This window comes from Mobula birostris, chromosome 1 (assembly GCF_030028105.1).
Source record: "Mobula birostris isolate sMobBir1 chromosome 1, sMobBir1.hap1, whole genome shotgun sequence".
Lineage (NCBI taxonomy): Eukaryota > Metazoa > Chordata > Chondrichthyes > Myliobatiformes > Myliobatidae > Mobula > Mobula birostris.
In genome coordinates, this window is record NC_092370.1 from 13,216,012 (window position 1) to 13,233,968 (window position 17,957).

Sequence of the window (17,957 nt, forward strand, 5' to 3'; positions counted from 1 at the left end):
ACTTAGCAGCAGCAGTTCAATACAATACATAATATAAAAGAAAGAAAATAAATAAATAAATGAACAAACAAACAGACAAACAAATAAATGTATATGTATGTCGAATAGATTAAAAACGTGCAAAAAAAATACTTTACATTAAAATAAGTGAGGTAGTGTTCACAGGTTCAATGTCCATTTAGGAATGGGATGGCAGAGGGGAAGAAGCTGTTCCTGAATCGCTGAGTGTGTGCCTTCAGGCTTCTGTACCTCCTACCTGATGGTAACAGTGAGAAAAGGGCATCCTCTGGGCGCCGGAGATCCTTAATAATGGACGCTGCCTTTCTGAAACACCGCTCCCTGGAGTTGTCCTGGGTACTTTGTAGGCTAGTACCCAAGATGGAGCTGACTAGATTTACAACCCTCTGCAGCTTCTTTCTGTCCTGTGCAGTAGCCCCTCCATACCAGACAGTGATGCAGCCTGTCAGAATGCTCTCCACGGTACATCTATAGTAATTTATGAGTTAGTCTGACTTCAGTGGTTGGGAAGATGTAGTCAATTACTAAGGATGTGGTCTCAGGGTACTTGGAGGCACGTGATAAAATAGGCTGTAGTTAGCATGATTTCCTCAAGGGAAAATCTTGCCTGATGAATCTATTGGAATTCTTTGAAGAAATAACAAGCAGGATCGACAAAGGAGAATCAGTTCATGTTGTGTACTTGGATTTGCAGAAGGCATTCGACATGGTGAGATACTTGAAGCTGCTTAACAAGCTACAAGCCTGTGGTATTACAGAAAAGATTCTAGCATGGGTAAAGCAGTGACTGATTGGCAGGAGACAAAGAGTGGGAATAAAGGAAGCCTTTTCTGGTTGGCTGCCAGAGACTAGTTGTGTTCCACAGGGATCTTTTTGGGACCAATTCTTTTTACATTGTATGTCAATAATTTGGATAATGAATTTGTTGCCAAGTTGAGACGATATGCAGATTGGTCAATGGGTAGGTAGTTTTGAGGAAATAGAGAGGCTATAGAAGGATTTAGACAGATTAGGAGAATGTACAAAGAAGTAGCAGATGGAGTACAGTAATGTACAATGAAATGTACAATGAAATGCGTCATTTGTGTCAAATCAGATCAGCGAGGATATGCTGGGGGCAGGCTGCAAATGTTGCCGTGCTTTCAGCGCCGGTATAGCATGCCCACAATTTACTAATCCTAACCTGTACATCTTTGGAACGTGGGAGGAAACTGGAGCACCCGGAGGAAACCCACTCAGTCACAGGGAGAAGGTACAACCTTGTTACCCACAACAGTGGGAAGTGAAACCTGATCAGAGATTTCTGACACAATAACACGATTGCTCTGACCGCCCATGCCAGCCCATGCTGCCTCTGCCTGATCTGTTGAGTCCATCCTATACATAGATCGCTGCTCCAGATTCCAGCATGTGGTCTCTTGTGTCCCAATTGTTCTTGCACCATACCGTGCCAAATTTTCATTGCCTTAAAACATGGTTGCTGTTAGCACTAGCCCTAACTTGGACAAGGAGGTACAGGAAACAGTGTTACGGTAGTTTATATTTGAAAATAAACACTAAGGTGGGACTTAAGAGATACCAGATTTCCTTACAGCTCAGGGTATTCTGGATTTCAGAGTTCATTTCTGTAAGGATTCTCTGTACTTCCTCACTGTGGATTGTGTGGGTTTTCTGTGGGCCCGTTAGTTTCCTTGTGCATGTCTTGTCACTTCAAAACTTTAAACTAATTCAAAGGAAGACATGGGAGTCCGAAATATGAGTCAATCTTTGTGGTCATTTTAAGCAAGGCGCGCCCACATCACACAGTGGCATGATGACATACACCATTCATGTATTTATTCATATGACCCATAACGGATTATTTAAACAACCAGAATGCTCAATAAGTGTACATATGTAATTACTCAAATATTACTAAAGTCAGAAATACACAAAACTTCCCACGGTTCAGAGACATACAGGGCAGATTAGTTGATCATTGCAAATTGTGAGTTTGTCAGGTGTGGCTCGAAGGGGCAGAAGGGCCTACTCCACACAGAATCGTAAAATAAATAATACCTCACACAGTTTTGTACATCGTCCACTGCACGTTGCTCCACAATATTCAGGGAAAAGAGTCAGCCGATATTGGCACTCTCTTGACAGGAGGACATTATGGAGTGGGCAGGAGGGAGTAGGATATACCAGCAAGCCTGTTACTGTGGCTGGCTAAGATAGCCATCCATGAGTCCTGAGGATGGGTAGTGGAGGGTTCTGCCTGGGCTCACTGTCTGGCCATGTTCAGGAGGTATGTCTGTGCCTGGATAGCTGTGGAGCCATTTTAAGGCTGCTGGGCACAGCAGGGGATAAATACCATCATTGATGAGGATGGAATTGTGTTAATTTAATCAGCGTTAGTCAAGATTTGTCTGTTTTTTTGTTGTAATGTGATTGTATAATTGTACTGTCATGGTTTGAATTAATAATAAATGCACTTTTGTCAAACAAAGACAGGAAGACAACGGCAATGCAGACAATACGGTGGAAGAGAAGGATGCTCCAGGGGAAAGGGAATAATCTATTCGATGACCCCGGTCAATGAGATACCTGGCACAAGGAACTACATATGCACTGGGACATAAGACCTTAAGATAAACAGTAGGAACAGAAATAAGCCATTCAGCCCATCGAGTCTTCTCCATTGTTCCATCATGGCTGATCCATTTTCCCTTTCAACCCAATCTCCTGCCTTCTCCCTGTATCCCATTATGCCCCGACCAATCAAGAATCTATCAACCCCGGCCTTAAATATATCCTTGCAAGCAGAACAAATGCTACACCTGCCCGTACACCTCCTTCCTCATAACCATTCAGGGCCCCAAACACTCTTCCCAGAAGAAGAAACACTTCACCTGTGAGTCTTTAGGGGTCATCTACTGTATCTGGTGATCCTGGTGTGGCCTCCTGTATATCGGTGAGTCAATGTAGATTGGGAGACCGCTTCACCGAGCATCTATGCTCTGTCCACCAGGAAAGTGGGATTCCCTGGTGGCCATCTATTTCACTTCCCATTCCCATTCTGACATGTCAGTCCACGGCCTCCTCTTCTGCCACGATGAGGCCACACTCAGGATGGAGGAGCAGCACCTTACATTCTGTCTGGGTAACTTCCAACCTGATGGCATGAACATCGATTTCTCGAGCTTCCGGAAATGGCTCACCCCCTTCTCCTTCAACATTCCCCATTCTCATTTCCCTCTCTCACTGTATCTCCTTCCCTATTTGTCACGTCCCTCTGGTGTTACTTCCCCATCCCTTTCTTCCATGGCTTTCTGTCCTCTCCTATCAGACTGCCCCTTCTTCAGCCCTGTATGTCTTTCACAATTGGGGTGTATGGGGTGTCAGGGAGGGGTAGCACCTCTGGTGGGGGAAAATTGGATCAGCAAATTTGCTGATGATACAAAGATTGGAGATGTAGTAGACGGTGAGGAAGGTTTTCAGAGCCTGCAGAGGGACTTGGACCAGCTGGAAAAATGGGCTGAAAAATGGCAGATGGAGTTTAATACAGACAAGTGTGAGGTATTGCACGTTGGAAGGACAAACCAAGGTAGAACATACAGGGTTAATGGTAAGGCACTGAGGAGTGCAGTGGAACAGAGGGATCTGGGAATACAGATACAAAATTCCCTAAAAGTGGCATCACAGGTAGATAGGGTTGTAAAGAGAGCTTTTGGTACATTGGCCTTTATTAATCAAAGTATTGAGTATAAGAACTGGAATGTTATGATGAGGTTGTATAAGGCATTGGTGAGACTGAATCTGGAGTATTGTGTTCAGTTTTGGTCACCAAATTACAGGAAAGATATAAATAAGGTTGAAAGAGTGCAGAGAAGGTTTACAAGGATGTTGCCAGGACTTGAGAAACTCAGTTACAGAGAAAGGTTGAACAGGTTAGGACTTTATTCCCTGGAGCGTAGAATAATGAGGGGAGATTTGATAGAGGTATATAAAATTATGATGGGTATAGATAGAGTGAATGCAAGCAGGCTTTTTCCACTGAGGCAAGGGGAGAAAAAAACCAGAGGACATGGGTTAAGGGTGAGGGGGGGAAAGTTTAAAGGGAACATTAGGGGGGACTTCTTCACACAGAGAGTGGTGGGAGTATGGAATGAGCTGCCAGATGAGAGGTGGTAAATGCGGGTTCTTTTTTAACATTTAAGAATAAATTGGACAGATACATGGATGGGAGGTGTATGGAGGGATATGGTCCGTGTGCAGGTCAGTGGGACTAGGCAGAAATTGGTTTGGCACAGCCAAGAAGGGCCAAAAGGCCTGTTTCTGTGCTGTAGTTTCTATGGTTTCTATGTCGCGTCCTTTTCAAGGCGGTTAGTCCACCTTTGGTCCCCACCTGGAACTCAGCTCTCACCTGTGGCTCCCTGTAACCGTTTGCATGCGACAGCGGCCACACCCTGGGCAACGGCTTCGACAAGCCGGCTAAACCAGGCAAGGGTAGCCGACGGGTCTCAAACCCTCGGTGAGATAGGGAGTTGTCTATCCCAGCATGTGAAGACAGACGCCAGTGGATTGAGCGGACGAGACCAATGGAAGGTCCAACGGTCAAGAAGAGGGCCCGAAGTGGTGAGGAAGACAAATGAAAAGTTAGCATTCATTTTGAGAGGAAAATAATTTAAAACGAGAACGTAATGCTGAAGGCATTGGAAAAACCTGTGAGCAGTTTTGGGCGCCTTACCTAAGAATGGATGTGCTAGCATTGGAGAAGATCATGAGAATGATTCCAGAAATGAAATGTTTAGTGTATCAGGAGTGTTTGATGGCTCAGAGCCTGTTTCAATGGAGTTTAGAAGAATGAGGGGAGTTCTCATTGAAAACTTTTGAATGCTGAAAGACGTAGATTGATTGGATGTGGAGAGGATGTTACCAATAGTGAGAGACTCTAGGATCAAAGGACGCAGACTCAGAATAGAAGGACATTCATTTAGAACAGAAATTAGGGCAAATTTCTTTAGCCGGAGGGTGGTGAATCCGTGGAGGCCAAGTCATTGGGTACATTTAAAGTGGAGGTTGATAAGTTCTTGATTGACAAGGGTGTCAAACGTTATGGGAAGAAAGCAGGTGAATGGGGTTGAGAGGGATAATAAAATTAGCCATAAATGGTGGAGCAGTCTCGATTGGCCAAATGGTCTAATTCTGCTCCAATATCTTATGGGCGTATGGGCCTCCGAAATGGCGAAATTACTTGAAAGTTGCACAGCTTTAACAATGTCCATGGGACCTGAAAGTGAGACGGCGTTTTACACCAACAAGACATTGACCACGGAGGAGCTATCTGACTTGTTCAGAAACACAAGAAATTCTGCAGGCGCTGGAAATCCAGAGGAACACACAGACAAAATGCTGGAGGAACTCAGCTGGTCAGACAGCAACTATGCAGGGGGAATAAAAAGCCAATGTTTCAGGTCAAAACCTTGGCTGCAGCCCCATCCTTTGAGGAAATTATAATACCATTGTATCACTGAAAACTCTGAAATGCATTTATGCACCCTCCTCCGCACTCTGTTCAATAACAAACAATCCACCAATCAGGAAAGAAAGGGGATATTTTAATTGGAAACATCTGTCTCTGATTAATATTCAATAATATTATTCCAAGAAGCAAATAGTAGCACTAAGGTTTCAGGAATAACATCAATGAGTCATTTGTTTTGTAAGAGTTACAACAGTCTCTGATGTACATTACATCAACGTTGTTTGAACTTAACAGTTGTTCGTATTTATTTTTAACTTTAGTAAGGAAAGGGCAGTGGGGTGGAGATATGTCTCTGCCAAAGGAGGTGTAAGACACTCCTTTCCTCCACAAGCCTGCAGGTCACCCTTGGTGTTGCACCTACTTAGCCCCCTAGGGTCATGAGAAGCCACGGGAGTAGGTGGTGGATGGTCGTACGAGCAGCTGATACATATCACCAGTCCTGGTTATGTGACCATTGATACCAGGCAGACAATTGCTGAAGAATATTGATAATGGCTGGGGTCACCCACCTTGTCAAGATACTGACCAGCAGAAGGCAATGGCAAACCACTTCTGTAGAAAAATTTGCCAAGAACAATCATGATCAAAGAATACGTCACATGGCAAGGCATATAACAATGGGGATGAGAAAGGAAATGGTTTTACCCATCCTTGACGATTTTGTGAGTCACAAGAACCTGCAGATGCTGGAATGTGGAGGAACAAATAATCTACTGGAAAAACTCAGCCAATCAGGCAGCATCTGTGGAAGGAAAGGAATTGTCAATGTTTTGGGTTGAAAATTTTGAACCTTCTATGGGTTTTGCCCTGATACCTGGTTTCAGTAAAAACATCAACAGTTCCTCTCCTCCCACATGATACTGCTCGACCTACTGAGTTCCTCCAGCTGATGGTTTGTTGCTCGGAAGTTTTCATACCGCATTCAGTTTTTTGGGCTTACCCTTTGCACCGACTGGACCAATTTTACCTCTTTGTCCAATTCCTCCTTTCTGTCCTGGCTCACCAATCAGTCCTTCAAATCAAAACATTCGATGAACAACATGTTATTTTTTAACAAACACAGAAATGTTTATTCACTGACAGAATCAGAGGTTCACAAAACTAGTTACAATTTAAAATACGATTACTGGTATAAACAAAACGCTCAAGTTCCTTTGGGACCCACCCTTCATGGAACTTTCCTACTGCACCCAAAAGGACCATCCGCCTTTGCCAAGGACACCTAGTCAGAGGGCTTGGGCAGAGCCCTGGAATGCCTGCCAGCTGGACATGTGAATGCTAGTTTGGCTAGGCCCAGGAGCAAGCCGAGCAGGAGATCTCCCGAGCATCCCACTTACCTCTGTACTGGGTGATGGTAGATAAAGAGTGTGGGGCTGAAGTGGAGTGCCATGGTAATGTAGCAGTTTGCGCGATGCTGTCATGGCTCTGGGGGTCGGAGTTCAGAGTTCAATCCCAGCATCCTCTGCAAGGAATTTGTGCGTCCTCCCCATGGAGTGCTTGTGTTTCCTCCAGGTCCTCTGGTTTCCTCTCACAGTCCAAAGGCGTACTCTTAATTGGTCATTGTAAATTGTCCCGTGATTAGGCTACGGTTAAACTATGGGTTGCTGATGGCATGGCTCGAAAGGCCAAAAGGGCCTGTTCCACACGGTGTATCTGAATAAAATAAAAATAAAGTACAGCCAGAACCTGAGGTGCAGCCCTTTCAGATACTCAAACAACTTCTCACGTGCCATGTAAACCTGGTACACTGGCTCCTCCTTGTCACAGAAAGGACAGGTGGATGGGGTGTCCCCTTCACCACAGGTCCCCAGTGTGCAGGGGAAAGATCCCTACATAAGTGTTGCATTATAAAAATGTCTTTTACATTTGTTTTTCATCTTGAATGTGACTCTGGAACTGTTGGAGCCTGTGATATGCAGTTTATGATCATGTGAGTGCTTTAGCACCATGCAGTCTCCAAGAGGATTCTGGCAGGCAGAGGCAATGTGAGCAGAAGGCTGCGGGATGGTTGTGGGGCACAACCCAATGTTCAACTCCATTTCGCTGATTAAAGCTTCCATTGTTACCGATAAAGCGGTGAGAGAGATTGAAACATTGAGGTGAATGGAAAGACAAGTGTTGGCTGCCTGTCTTTTGATTGCTGGTGGGATCGCTCTACTATGGAGAGGGGAGACTGCCTTTTGATCACTGGTGGGATCGCTGTGCTACGGAGAGGGGAGACTGCCTTTTGATCGCTGGTGGGATCGCTGTGCTACGGAGAGGGGAGACTTCCTTTTGATCGCTGGTGGGATCGCTCTACTATGGAGAGGGGAGACTGCCTTTTGATCGCTGGTGGGATCGCTGTGCTACGGAGAGGGGAGACTGCCTTTTGATCGCTGGTGGGATCGCTGTGCTACGGAGAGGGGAGACTTCCTTTTGATCGCTGGTGGGATCGCTCTACTATGGAGAGGGGAGACTGCCTTTTGATCACTGGTGGGATCGCTGTGCTACGGAGAGGGGAGACTGCCTTTTGATCGCTGGTGGGATCACTGTGCTACGGAGAGGGGAGACTGCCTTTTGATCACTGGTGGGATCGCTGTGCTACGGAGAGGGGAGACTGCCTTTTGATCGCTGGTGGGATCACTGTGCTACGGAGAGGGGAGACTGCCTTTTGATCGCTGGTGGGATCGCTGTGCTACGGGGAGGGGAGACTTCCTTTTGATCGCTGGTGGGATCGCTGTGCTACAGAGAGGGGAGACTGCCTTTTGATCACTGGTGAGATCGCTCTGCTACAGAGAGGGGAGACTTCCTTTTGATCGCTGGTGGGATCGCTGTGCTACGGAGAGGGGAGACTGCCTTTTGATCGCTGGTGGGATCGCTCTGCTACGGAGAGGGGAGACTGCCTTTTGATCACTGGTGAGATCGCTCTGCTACGGAGAGGGGAGACTGCCTTTTGATCACTGGTGAGATCGCTCTGCTACAGAGAGGGAAATGGCTGCTGCTGGGCATAGAGAATATTACCCAGGTTTTCTGCGTTTCAGATATGGGTTTGGGCTATAGACTTTTTCAGTTCTATTGTTTTTTCATATTCTGTGTTTTTCACTTGATCTTCCTCGTTTTATTTTGGTTCTGTGTGTGGGGTGAGGGACTTATGGGTCGATGTGCCTGTTCCACTTTTGTTTGTTTTTGCGTGGAAAGAAGGGATTAGGGGATTGATGATTGTTCTGCCGTACGTTTCTTTCTTGTTTTGTTTTTAAGGCTATCTGGAGAATAAGAATTTTGGAGTTATATACTTCGATAATAGAATGAAGCTTTGAACCTATGAAAAATACAGATTACTCAGAAAAACAATAGTTATGTTTTATTTATTGAAAAAGAGCACAGAATAGGCGCTTCTAGACCTTCAAGCCACATTGCCAAGCGATTCGCTGATTTCATGGGACAACATACAATGACCAATTGACCTACCAAACAGTACAGCTTTGGACTGTGGGAGGAAACCAGAGCACTTGGAGGAAACCCACGTGGAGAACGTACAAGCTCCTTACAAGCAGTGGCAGGAATTGAACTCTAGTCGCCTGTACTATAAGGCATTGTGCTAACCACTGCACTGCTGTACCAAACATAATTTACTGCTTTCTTTATGTGCAATTAAATTCAAAATTATTTTTACATGTTTGCAGGCAACAAACCTACAAAGGGAATTACTATTTCAAGGATCAACTTAATTTGTCATATACATTTACCTGTATTGGGAATCTGAAGTGGTGTGTTGGTCAGAGTGAGGCATACAACAAAAAACAAGAATATTCAACATTTATTAAGGATAATGAATTATGTCCATAAGACAGTAAGATATAGGTGCAGAATTAGGCCATTTGGCCCATTGAGTCTGTACCACCATTTCATCATGGCTGATCCATTTCCCTCTCAGCCCCAATCTCCTGCCTTCTCCCCACATCCCTTCATGCCCTGACCAATCAAGAATCGATCAGTCTCTGCCTTAAATATACGTAAAGACTTGTCCTCCACAGCTGCCTGTGACAACAAATTCCACAGATTCACCATTGTTTGGCTGAAGAAATTTCTCCTCATCTCCTTTCTAACACAACGCCCGCTGTTCTGTGGCTGTGTCCTCTGACCCTAAGCTCCCTCATCATAAAATCCGCTCCATCTGTATGTATGTAAAGAATGGTTTAATTGCGGATATGGAACAACATGTCTACAAATGTCAGTGTGCATTTGCAATGCAAAGAGCATCATAAAAAGTGGTTTAAGGTGCTTACAGTGCAGTGCAGTGCAGTGATAGTGGTAATAGGTTCTAAATTTCTGGATTAAACAAAATCAAGTGCATTTAATAATAATATTGTAACTTTCTTATCACACTGTTGCCATAGGAGTGGATAAAATGTTGAGGTTTCTACAGTTAACTATCTACATCCTCAAAAGACTTATATAAGCATAACCTAGAACATAGAAAAGTACTGCACAGGAGCAGGCCACTCGGCCCACAATGTTGTGCCGAACCAGCTAAAAAGCAAATCAAAAACATCCAAACACTAATCCCTCCCACCTATACCATGCCCATATCCTTCCATCTTCCTCACATCCACATCTTCTTCCTCACATCCACGTCTCTTAAAAGCCCTTAATGTATTTGCCTCTACCACCATACCAGGCAGTGTAACGCGTGGCCAAGTGGTTAGGGCGTTGGACTAGCGAGCTGAAGGTCATGGGTTCGAGCCTCAGCCGAGGCAGCGTGTGTGTCCTTGAGCAAAGTACTTAACCACACAATGCTCCCAGTCTACCCAGCTGAGAAATGCTGGGGGTTAACCTCGCAATAGACTGGCATCCTATCCGGGGGGGGGGGGGGGGGGGAGGAGTCTCGTACTCTCAATCGCTTCACGCCACGGAAACTGGCATGAGCACCAGCCTGATGGGCCACAAGGCTCGTGACAGACTTTAATCTAAACCATACCACCATGGTATAGGTGGGAGGGATTAGTGTTTGGATGTTTTTGATTTGCTTTTTAGCTGGTTCAGCACAACATTGTGGGCCGAATGGCCTGCTCCTGTGCAGTACTTTTCTATGTTCTAGGTTATGCTTATATAAGTCTTTTGAAGATGTAGATAGTTAACTGTAGAAACCTCAACATTTAATCTGAGTAAAAAAACTTATCCCTCACATCCCCCTCTCACCTTCGATGCATGCCCTCTGGTATTAGACATTTCAACCCTGGGAAACTGATATTCTCCCTCCACTCTAGCAATGCTTCTCATAATCTTAGAAACCTCTATCAGATCTCCCTTCAGCCTCCGACACTCCACAGAAAACATCCCAAGTTTATCTAGCCTTTCATGATAGCACATGACCTCTAGACCAGGCAGCTTCTGCACCCTCTCCAAAGCCTCAACATCCTTCCTATATTGGGGCAGCCAGAACTGAGGAAAGGGTGCATTTCATTAACGTAATCTTTAAATAAGTCTTTCTATGTCAGATTTCTTAATATGAAGGTTAAAATAGAAAATACTTTGCATATGAATCTAAATGAGATGCAACACAACTAAGGTTTCTCTCACATTAAATCAGATAAACAGTTTGTCTCTCACAGATTTGCTATTATTTCATGTGAATTTGATATAACTGTTTTATCCATCTGTGTCTATGGTTTTGCTATATCAGAATCAGAGACTGGTTTAATATCAGCGGCATATGTAATGAAATCTGTTCAATTTGTGGCAGCATTACAATGCAGGAAAAAAACTGAATCACAGGGAGTATTTATATGCATATTAAATAGTTAAATTAAGATTAGTGGTCCGAAAACAGAAATTAAAAAGAAGTGAGGTAGTGTCCATGGTGCCTGCGGCTCTTGTACCTTCACTTCCTGAGGACTTTGTGAAGATTTGGGATGACAACTTCTGTAGATGTGTGGTGGAGAGTGTATTGACTGGCTGCATCACAGCCTGGTATGGAAACACCAATGCCCTGGGATGAAAAATCATACAAGATGCATAATTTCTAGCATTCTTCTAGGATGCATCACAATCTGGTATGGAAGTTGTCCTGTCTTAGACCGGAAGAAGCTGCAGAAGATCGTGAACACAGCCCAGCACATCACTCAAACCAATCCTCCATCCTTGAACTCACATTACACCGCACGCTGTTGGAGCAGTGCTGCCAGGATAATTAAGGACACGACCCACCCAGCCAACACACTTTTTGTCCCTCTTCCCTCCAGGAGAAGACTCAGGATCTTGAAGACTTGTACAGTCAGATTTGGGAACAGCTTCCTTCCAACTGCTGAACGGATCCTGACCCGGATCTGGGCCGTACCCTCCAAATATCCGGACCTGCATCTCGTTTTTTTTTGCACTACCTTACTTTCCATTTTTCTATTTTCTATTTATGATTTATAATTTAAATTTATAATATTTACTATCAATTTGTAATCCAGGGAGCGGGAAGCACAGAATCAAATATCACTATGATGATTGTACGTTTTAGTATCAATTGTTTGGCAACAGTGAAGTATAAAGATGTAGTGGACATGGCCCAGTCCATCACTGGTAAAGCCTTCCTCACCATTGAGCACACTTACATGGAGAGGTTGCAGGAAAGCAGCATCCATCATGAGGGAATCCCACCCCCACCTAGGTCATGTTCTCGACACGCTACTGCCATCAGGAAGAAGGTACAAGAGCCTCAGAACTCACACCACCTGGTTCAAGAACAGAAATTATCCCTCAACCTTGTCCAAGACCTTCTGAAAATCCAAGTAAACATTCCCACTGAATCTTCTATGACTATCTAGCCTGTTATTTTTTCAAAGATCTCCAACAGGTTTGTCAGGCACTGAATTCAAGCTAACTGGTCTATAATTTCCTTTCTTCTGCCTCCCTCCCTTCTTAAAGAGAGGAGTGACATTTGTGATTTTTCAGTCCTCAGGAACCATTCCAGAATCTAATGACTGTTGAAAGATCATTGTCATACCTCCATAATCTCTTCAACCACCTCCTCCAGAACCCTGGGGTGTAGTCCATCTGGTCCAGGTGGCTTATCTACCTTTGGACCTTTCAGCTTCTCAAGCAGCTTCTCCTTGGTAATAGCAACTGCACTCACTTCTGCTCCGACACTCTCCAATTTCTGACATTCCAAAGATACCAAAGATTTTAAGGATTAGGTCATGCCTGATGGAATTTTATGAGTATGGATTTTAATGGATGTGGGAATGTTTAGGAAAGTTACTTACATGTCTCTCAAACCCATTTGAAAAAATCCCTTTTAAGGCATTATAAATATGTGGCTGTATTTGACTGTGTGCGAACCCCATGTATGATGGTACCAGGTATCACAATGCACCTTTTCTAACGTTATAGCACATTATACCTCACTATTCTAACTTTTCTTGGTGTTACAGAAGATAGGCCTGACTTCCTCTATCACACAGCACCTCAGTCGTCTGGACTTCATGCTTGTCCTTTGTGGAAGGGTTCTTCCAAGTAAATATCTCTGCTTGCAAGTGCATCAGGCAGCAGTGTAGGAGGGAAACACTAGGGATTCTGTCTGTTTGTCCCCTGAGCAAGTGGTTTAAATCATCTGGGAGAATGCTTCATCACCATATCTCATCAACAAGCAGTAAGATCTCACTTGTTCTCCCAGACAACACATCACCCCCAACCTATATTCCCTCTAAGCTGTGCGCGTGTGCGCGCGCACACACCTTTTTCAACCAGCGCAGAAAGGAAATTAATGTGCGCATCGAAAGGTTAGTTACCTAAAATAATGTAGTAGTTAATAATTATACTTATTGAATATAATCTTTTAGCTAAATGTTTCTGTTAACTAGTTAGTCGGTTTTTCAAACACCACTATGCACGTCGCTAATTTACGTCACCTCACCTTTCCTGTTCTGGGATCTGGGAGACAATGTTTCGTGGAGTGACAAAGTTAAAATTTGCCTAAGCCAACAATGTGAAGAAAACGTCACAGTAGATACAAGTTCGCTGTTGACTTTTATAAATAGTCTTTGTGTTCATTTAGAAGAAAGGTTTCCTGAAGATGAGGTACAAGAATGGTCAGCTTTTGATTTCTCCTCAATTGCAGATTGTGACTTCACATTTGGCGATGAAAAAGTTAATGCCTTATGTCTAAAATATCATGATTTTCTAGGTGAAAATACTGTAATAGTTAGACAGTTTAATGATTTCAAATTTTCCGTGCAAGAAATTAAATCCAAACTGATTTCAAACTTTGCTCAAATGGTAGTATTTGTACTTCAAAAAGAACAGTTTTGCGACCTGGCACAGTTGATGGACATTGGGGGAACCTTTCTTGTGTCTAGTGCGGACTGTGAGCGAGGTTTTAGCCTAATGAGTTAACTCAAAAACAAGCTGAGAAACCGTTTAGGTGAATGTCATTTGGATATGTTAATGAGAATCAAAAACTATCAATTGGATGGAAGTTCTGTTAGTCAAGATAGAGTTTACAAAGAATGGGTAAATGCCAAAGACAGGAGAGAGAAAAAATAACTGAGTGATTTAAATATGTATGTAGTTTTGTTGTTATTCTGTGCAGTTTTACGTCAAATATTTTGTAAACCTTCATAAACTGTGCTATGTGTGCATTCAGTGCACATATACTTTTGTCACAGGAAAAAAAAAGCACAACCTAAGATTTTTGCACACACTGACTACTAAAAATTAGAGAGAACATTGCCAGCATATGCTTTCCTCAAAATAATTGGGCAAGAGATGGTCACACCACACCACTCTTTGCAGACTTTGGATTTGCAAAAAAATAAGGGTGTGGAGATGGATGCAAAGATCTGTGTCACAGTTCACCCCAAGCAGCTGCGTAACAGAGGCTCGCCGACCTACGGCCTCTTGCCAGGGTCACACACTGAGACAGACATCAAGAGTGGCAGGATCTCATCAGTTCGGTGAAGGGCAGCATTTGGTGTTACTGGTCTTCCAGCAGAGTGAGGTGTCTGTAAGGGGATGCTTCTGACTGGCACATTTCACGCTGCAGAAGCACGTGCGTGCTAAGGGATGCTTAAGTGCTCGGTGCAGCCAACGCTAACCAGAATTGTCAACTGTCAAGTTCACTCATGAAATAGAAGAATACGTGGGGATCTCAATGAAATCTACAAAACGTTGAAAGGACCAGATAATGTGTTTGTGGAGAGGATGTTTCCTCTGGTGGGTGCATCCAGAACTAGAGGGCACAGCTCAAAATTTAGAACGGAGGTAAAGAGGAATTATTTTCGCCAAAGAGTGGTGAACCTGTGGAACTCTCTGCCACAGACTGCAGTGGAGGCCAAGTCCATGGGTATGTTTAAAGCGGAAGTTGATAGATCCCTGGTTGGTCGGGGTATCAAGTGATACGGTGAGAGGACAGGTGTAAGGGTTGAATGGGATCTGGGATCAGCCATGATGAAGTGGCGGAGCTGGCTCGATAAGCTGAATGGCCTAATTCTGCTCCTATATCTTATGGAATTGCTTTCACAGATCAATGTCGTCCTGGAACTTGGGCCTTGCTGATTACTGATGACTCCCTGCCAGGTCCTGGGAGAATCAGTACTTTGCAGTAGGCCTCATATGGAGTTTTACATTCAGCTCTGGTTGTCCTATTATAAAAAGGATGTTGAGGCTTTAGAGAGGGTGCACAAGGAGTTCACCAGGATGCTGCCTTGATTAAAGTGCAAGTGCTATAATGAGAGGTTGGACTAACTAGAGCAGTTTTCTCTGGAGTGGTGGAAATTGATAGGAAGCTTGTTAGAAGTTTATAAAATATTGAGAGGGCTTAGGTAGAGTAGGCAGCCAAGATTGAGAAGTCTAATACTGATGGTAGGCACTTAAGGAGAAAGGAATAAAGTTCAAAGGAGACATGCTAGGCAAGAGGTTTTTAATTTTTTTTAAATAAACGTTGCACACATATGCACACTGTAAAGAGTACAGCACTCATTGCTGGGGGAAAAGCTCCGTTCAATGCAGGTTGACACTTCCATTTTATCCTGGATCATGTACTACCTGACTGGCAGACCACAGTTTGTGTAGCTTCAGATGTGTGCGTCAGACATGGCTATAAGCAGAACTGGGGCCTCACAGGGGACTGTTGGCTTCCATGCAGCATACGCCCATACACCAATGCCAGAAGTAGGAAAAGGGAGGAGATCCTGAAAACACACTACAAGGAGTTAGGAAGGAAGTTGAGAAGCAGGACCTCAAAGGTAGTAATCTCAGGATTACTGCCTGTGCCAAGCAACAGTGAGTATCGGAATAGAGTGAGGTGGAGGATAAATGCATGGCTGAGGGATTGGAGCAGGGGGCAGGGATTCAGATTTCTAGATCATTGGGACCTCTTTTAGGGCAGTGGTGACATGTACAAAAAGGACAGGTTGTACTTGAATCCCAGGGGGACCAATATCCTGGCAGGGAGGTTTGCAAAGGCTACTGGGGAAAGTTTAAACTAGAGTTGCTGGAGGGTGAGAACAGAACTGAAGAGACGGAGGAAGAGGTGGTTGGCTCAGAAATAGAGAAAGCTTCGAGACAGTGCAAGGGGGAGGATAGGCAGGTGACAGAGAAGGGTCGAGCTCAGACCGATGGTTTGAGATGTGTCTATTTTAAGCAAGGAGTATTATGAACAAAGCAGATGAGTTTAGAGAATAGATCAGTACTTGTAGCTATGGTATTGTGGCCATTACAGAGACTTGGAGGGCTCAGAGGCAGGAATGGTTACTTCGAGTGCCAGGCTTTAGATGTTTCAGAAAGGACAGGGAGGGAGGCTAAAGAGGTGGGGGCGTGGCCCTGTTGATCAGAGATAGTGTCATGGCTGCAGAAAAGGAGGAAGATATGGAGGGATTGCCTACAAAGTCTCTGTGGGTGGAAGTTAGAAACAGGAAGTAGTCAATAACTCTACTGGGTGTTTTTTATAGACCACCCAATAGTAACAGGGACATCGAGGAGCAGATAGGGAGACAGATTCTGGAAAGGTGTAATAATAACAGAGTTGTTGTGGATGGAGATTTTAATTTCCCAAATATTGATTGGCATCTCCTCGGAGAGAGGGGTTTAGATGGGATGGAGTCTCTTAGGTGCCTAGCCTACTTGTAATTTCCTCAAAAAGTTGTACTAGGTTTGTCAGGCAGGATTTTCCTTTAAGGAATCCATGCTGAGTTCTACCTATCTTGTCATATGCCTCCAGGTACTCTGTAACCTCATCCTTGACAATCGACTCCAACAACTTCCCAACCACTGACGTCAAGCTAACAGGTCTATAATTTCCTTTTTGCTTCCTTGCCCCTTTCTTAAATAGCGGAGTGATATTTGCAATCTTCCAGTCCTCAGGAACCATGCCAGAATCTATCGACTTTTGAAAGATCATCGCTAATGCCTCCGCAATCTCCACAGCTACTTCCTTCAGAACACGAGGGTGCATTCCATCTGGTCTGGGAGATTTATCTACCCTTAGACTATTCAGCTTCCTGAGTAACTTCCAATGTCAGTATATCCTTTCTAAAATAAGGAGCCCACAACTGCACATTGACGGTGGTGGAGGCGGATACAATAGGGTCTCTTAAGACTTTTAAGTCTTTTAAAGGCTCCTTGATAGATGCATGGAGTTTTGAAAAATAGAGGGCTATGGGTAACCCTAGGTTATTTCTAAAGACTTAGGAGCAGAATTAGGCTATTTGGCCTATCAAGTCTGCTCCGCCATTCAATCATGGGCTGATCCACTTCATCCAGCCATCCCCACTCCCCTGCCTTCTCCCCATACCTTTTGATGCCCTGGCTAATCAAGAACTTATCTATCTCTGCCTTAACTACACTCAATGACTTGGCCTCCACAGCCGCTCGTGGCAACAAATTCCACAGATTTACCACCCCCTGACTAAAGTAATTTCTCCACATCTCAGTTCTACATGGACGTCCTTCAAACCTGAATTTGTGTCCTCTTGTCCTAAACTACCCTACCATGGGAAATAACTTTGCCATATCTAATCTGTTCACACCTTTTAACATTCAGAACGTTTCTGTGAGATCCCCCTCATTCTCCTGAATTCTAGGGAATACAGCCCAAGTGCTGCCAGATGTTCCTCTTACGGTAACCCTCTCATTCCTGGAAACATTCTCATGAATCTTCTCTGAACCCTGTCAGTATATCCCTTCTAAAATAAGGAGCCCACAACTGCACATTGACGGTGGTGGAGGCGGATACAATAGTGTCTCTTAAGAGGCTCCTTGATAGATACACAGAGCTTAAAAAAATAGAGGGCTATGGGTAACCCTAGGTTATTTCTAAAGTGAGTACATGTTTGGCACACATTGTGGGCTGAAGGGCCTGTATTGAGCTGTAGGTTTTCTATGTTTCTATATACACGCACATACATGTACCCATGTCTGCGCATACGCAGACGTGCCTGCATCCCAG

At 44.2% G+C, this 17,957-nt stretch overlaps 1 protein-coding gene across 1 annotated transcript in view; it reads right to left on the reverse strand.

Annotated features, from left to right (window-relative positions):
• LOC140188487 (collectin-10-like) overlaps positions 1-17,957 on the reverse strand; it is a 133,077-nt gene that overhangs the window by 39,303 nt on the left and 75,817 nt on the right. The window contains exon 4 of the mRNA XM_072245201.1: positions 6,486-6,557. Within this exon, the coding sequence (XP_072101302.1) occupies positions 6,486-6,557 (72 nt within the window). The remainder of the gene's footprint in view (positions 1-6,485; positions 6,558-17,957) is intronic.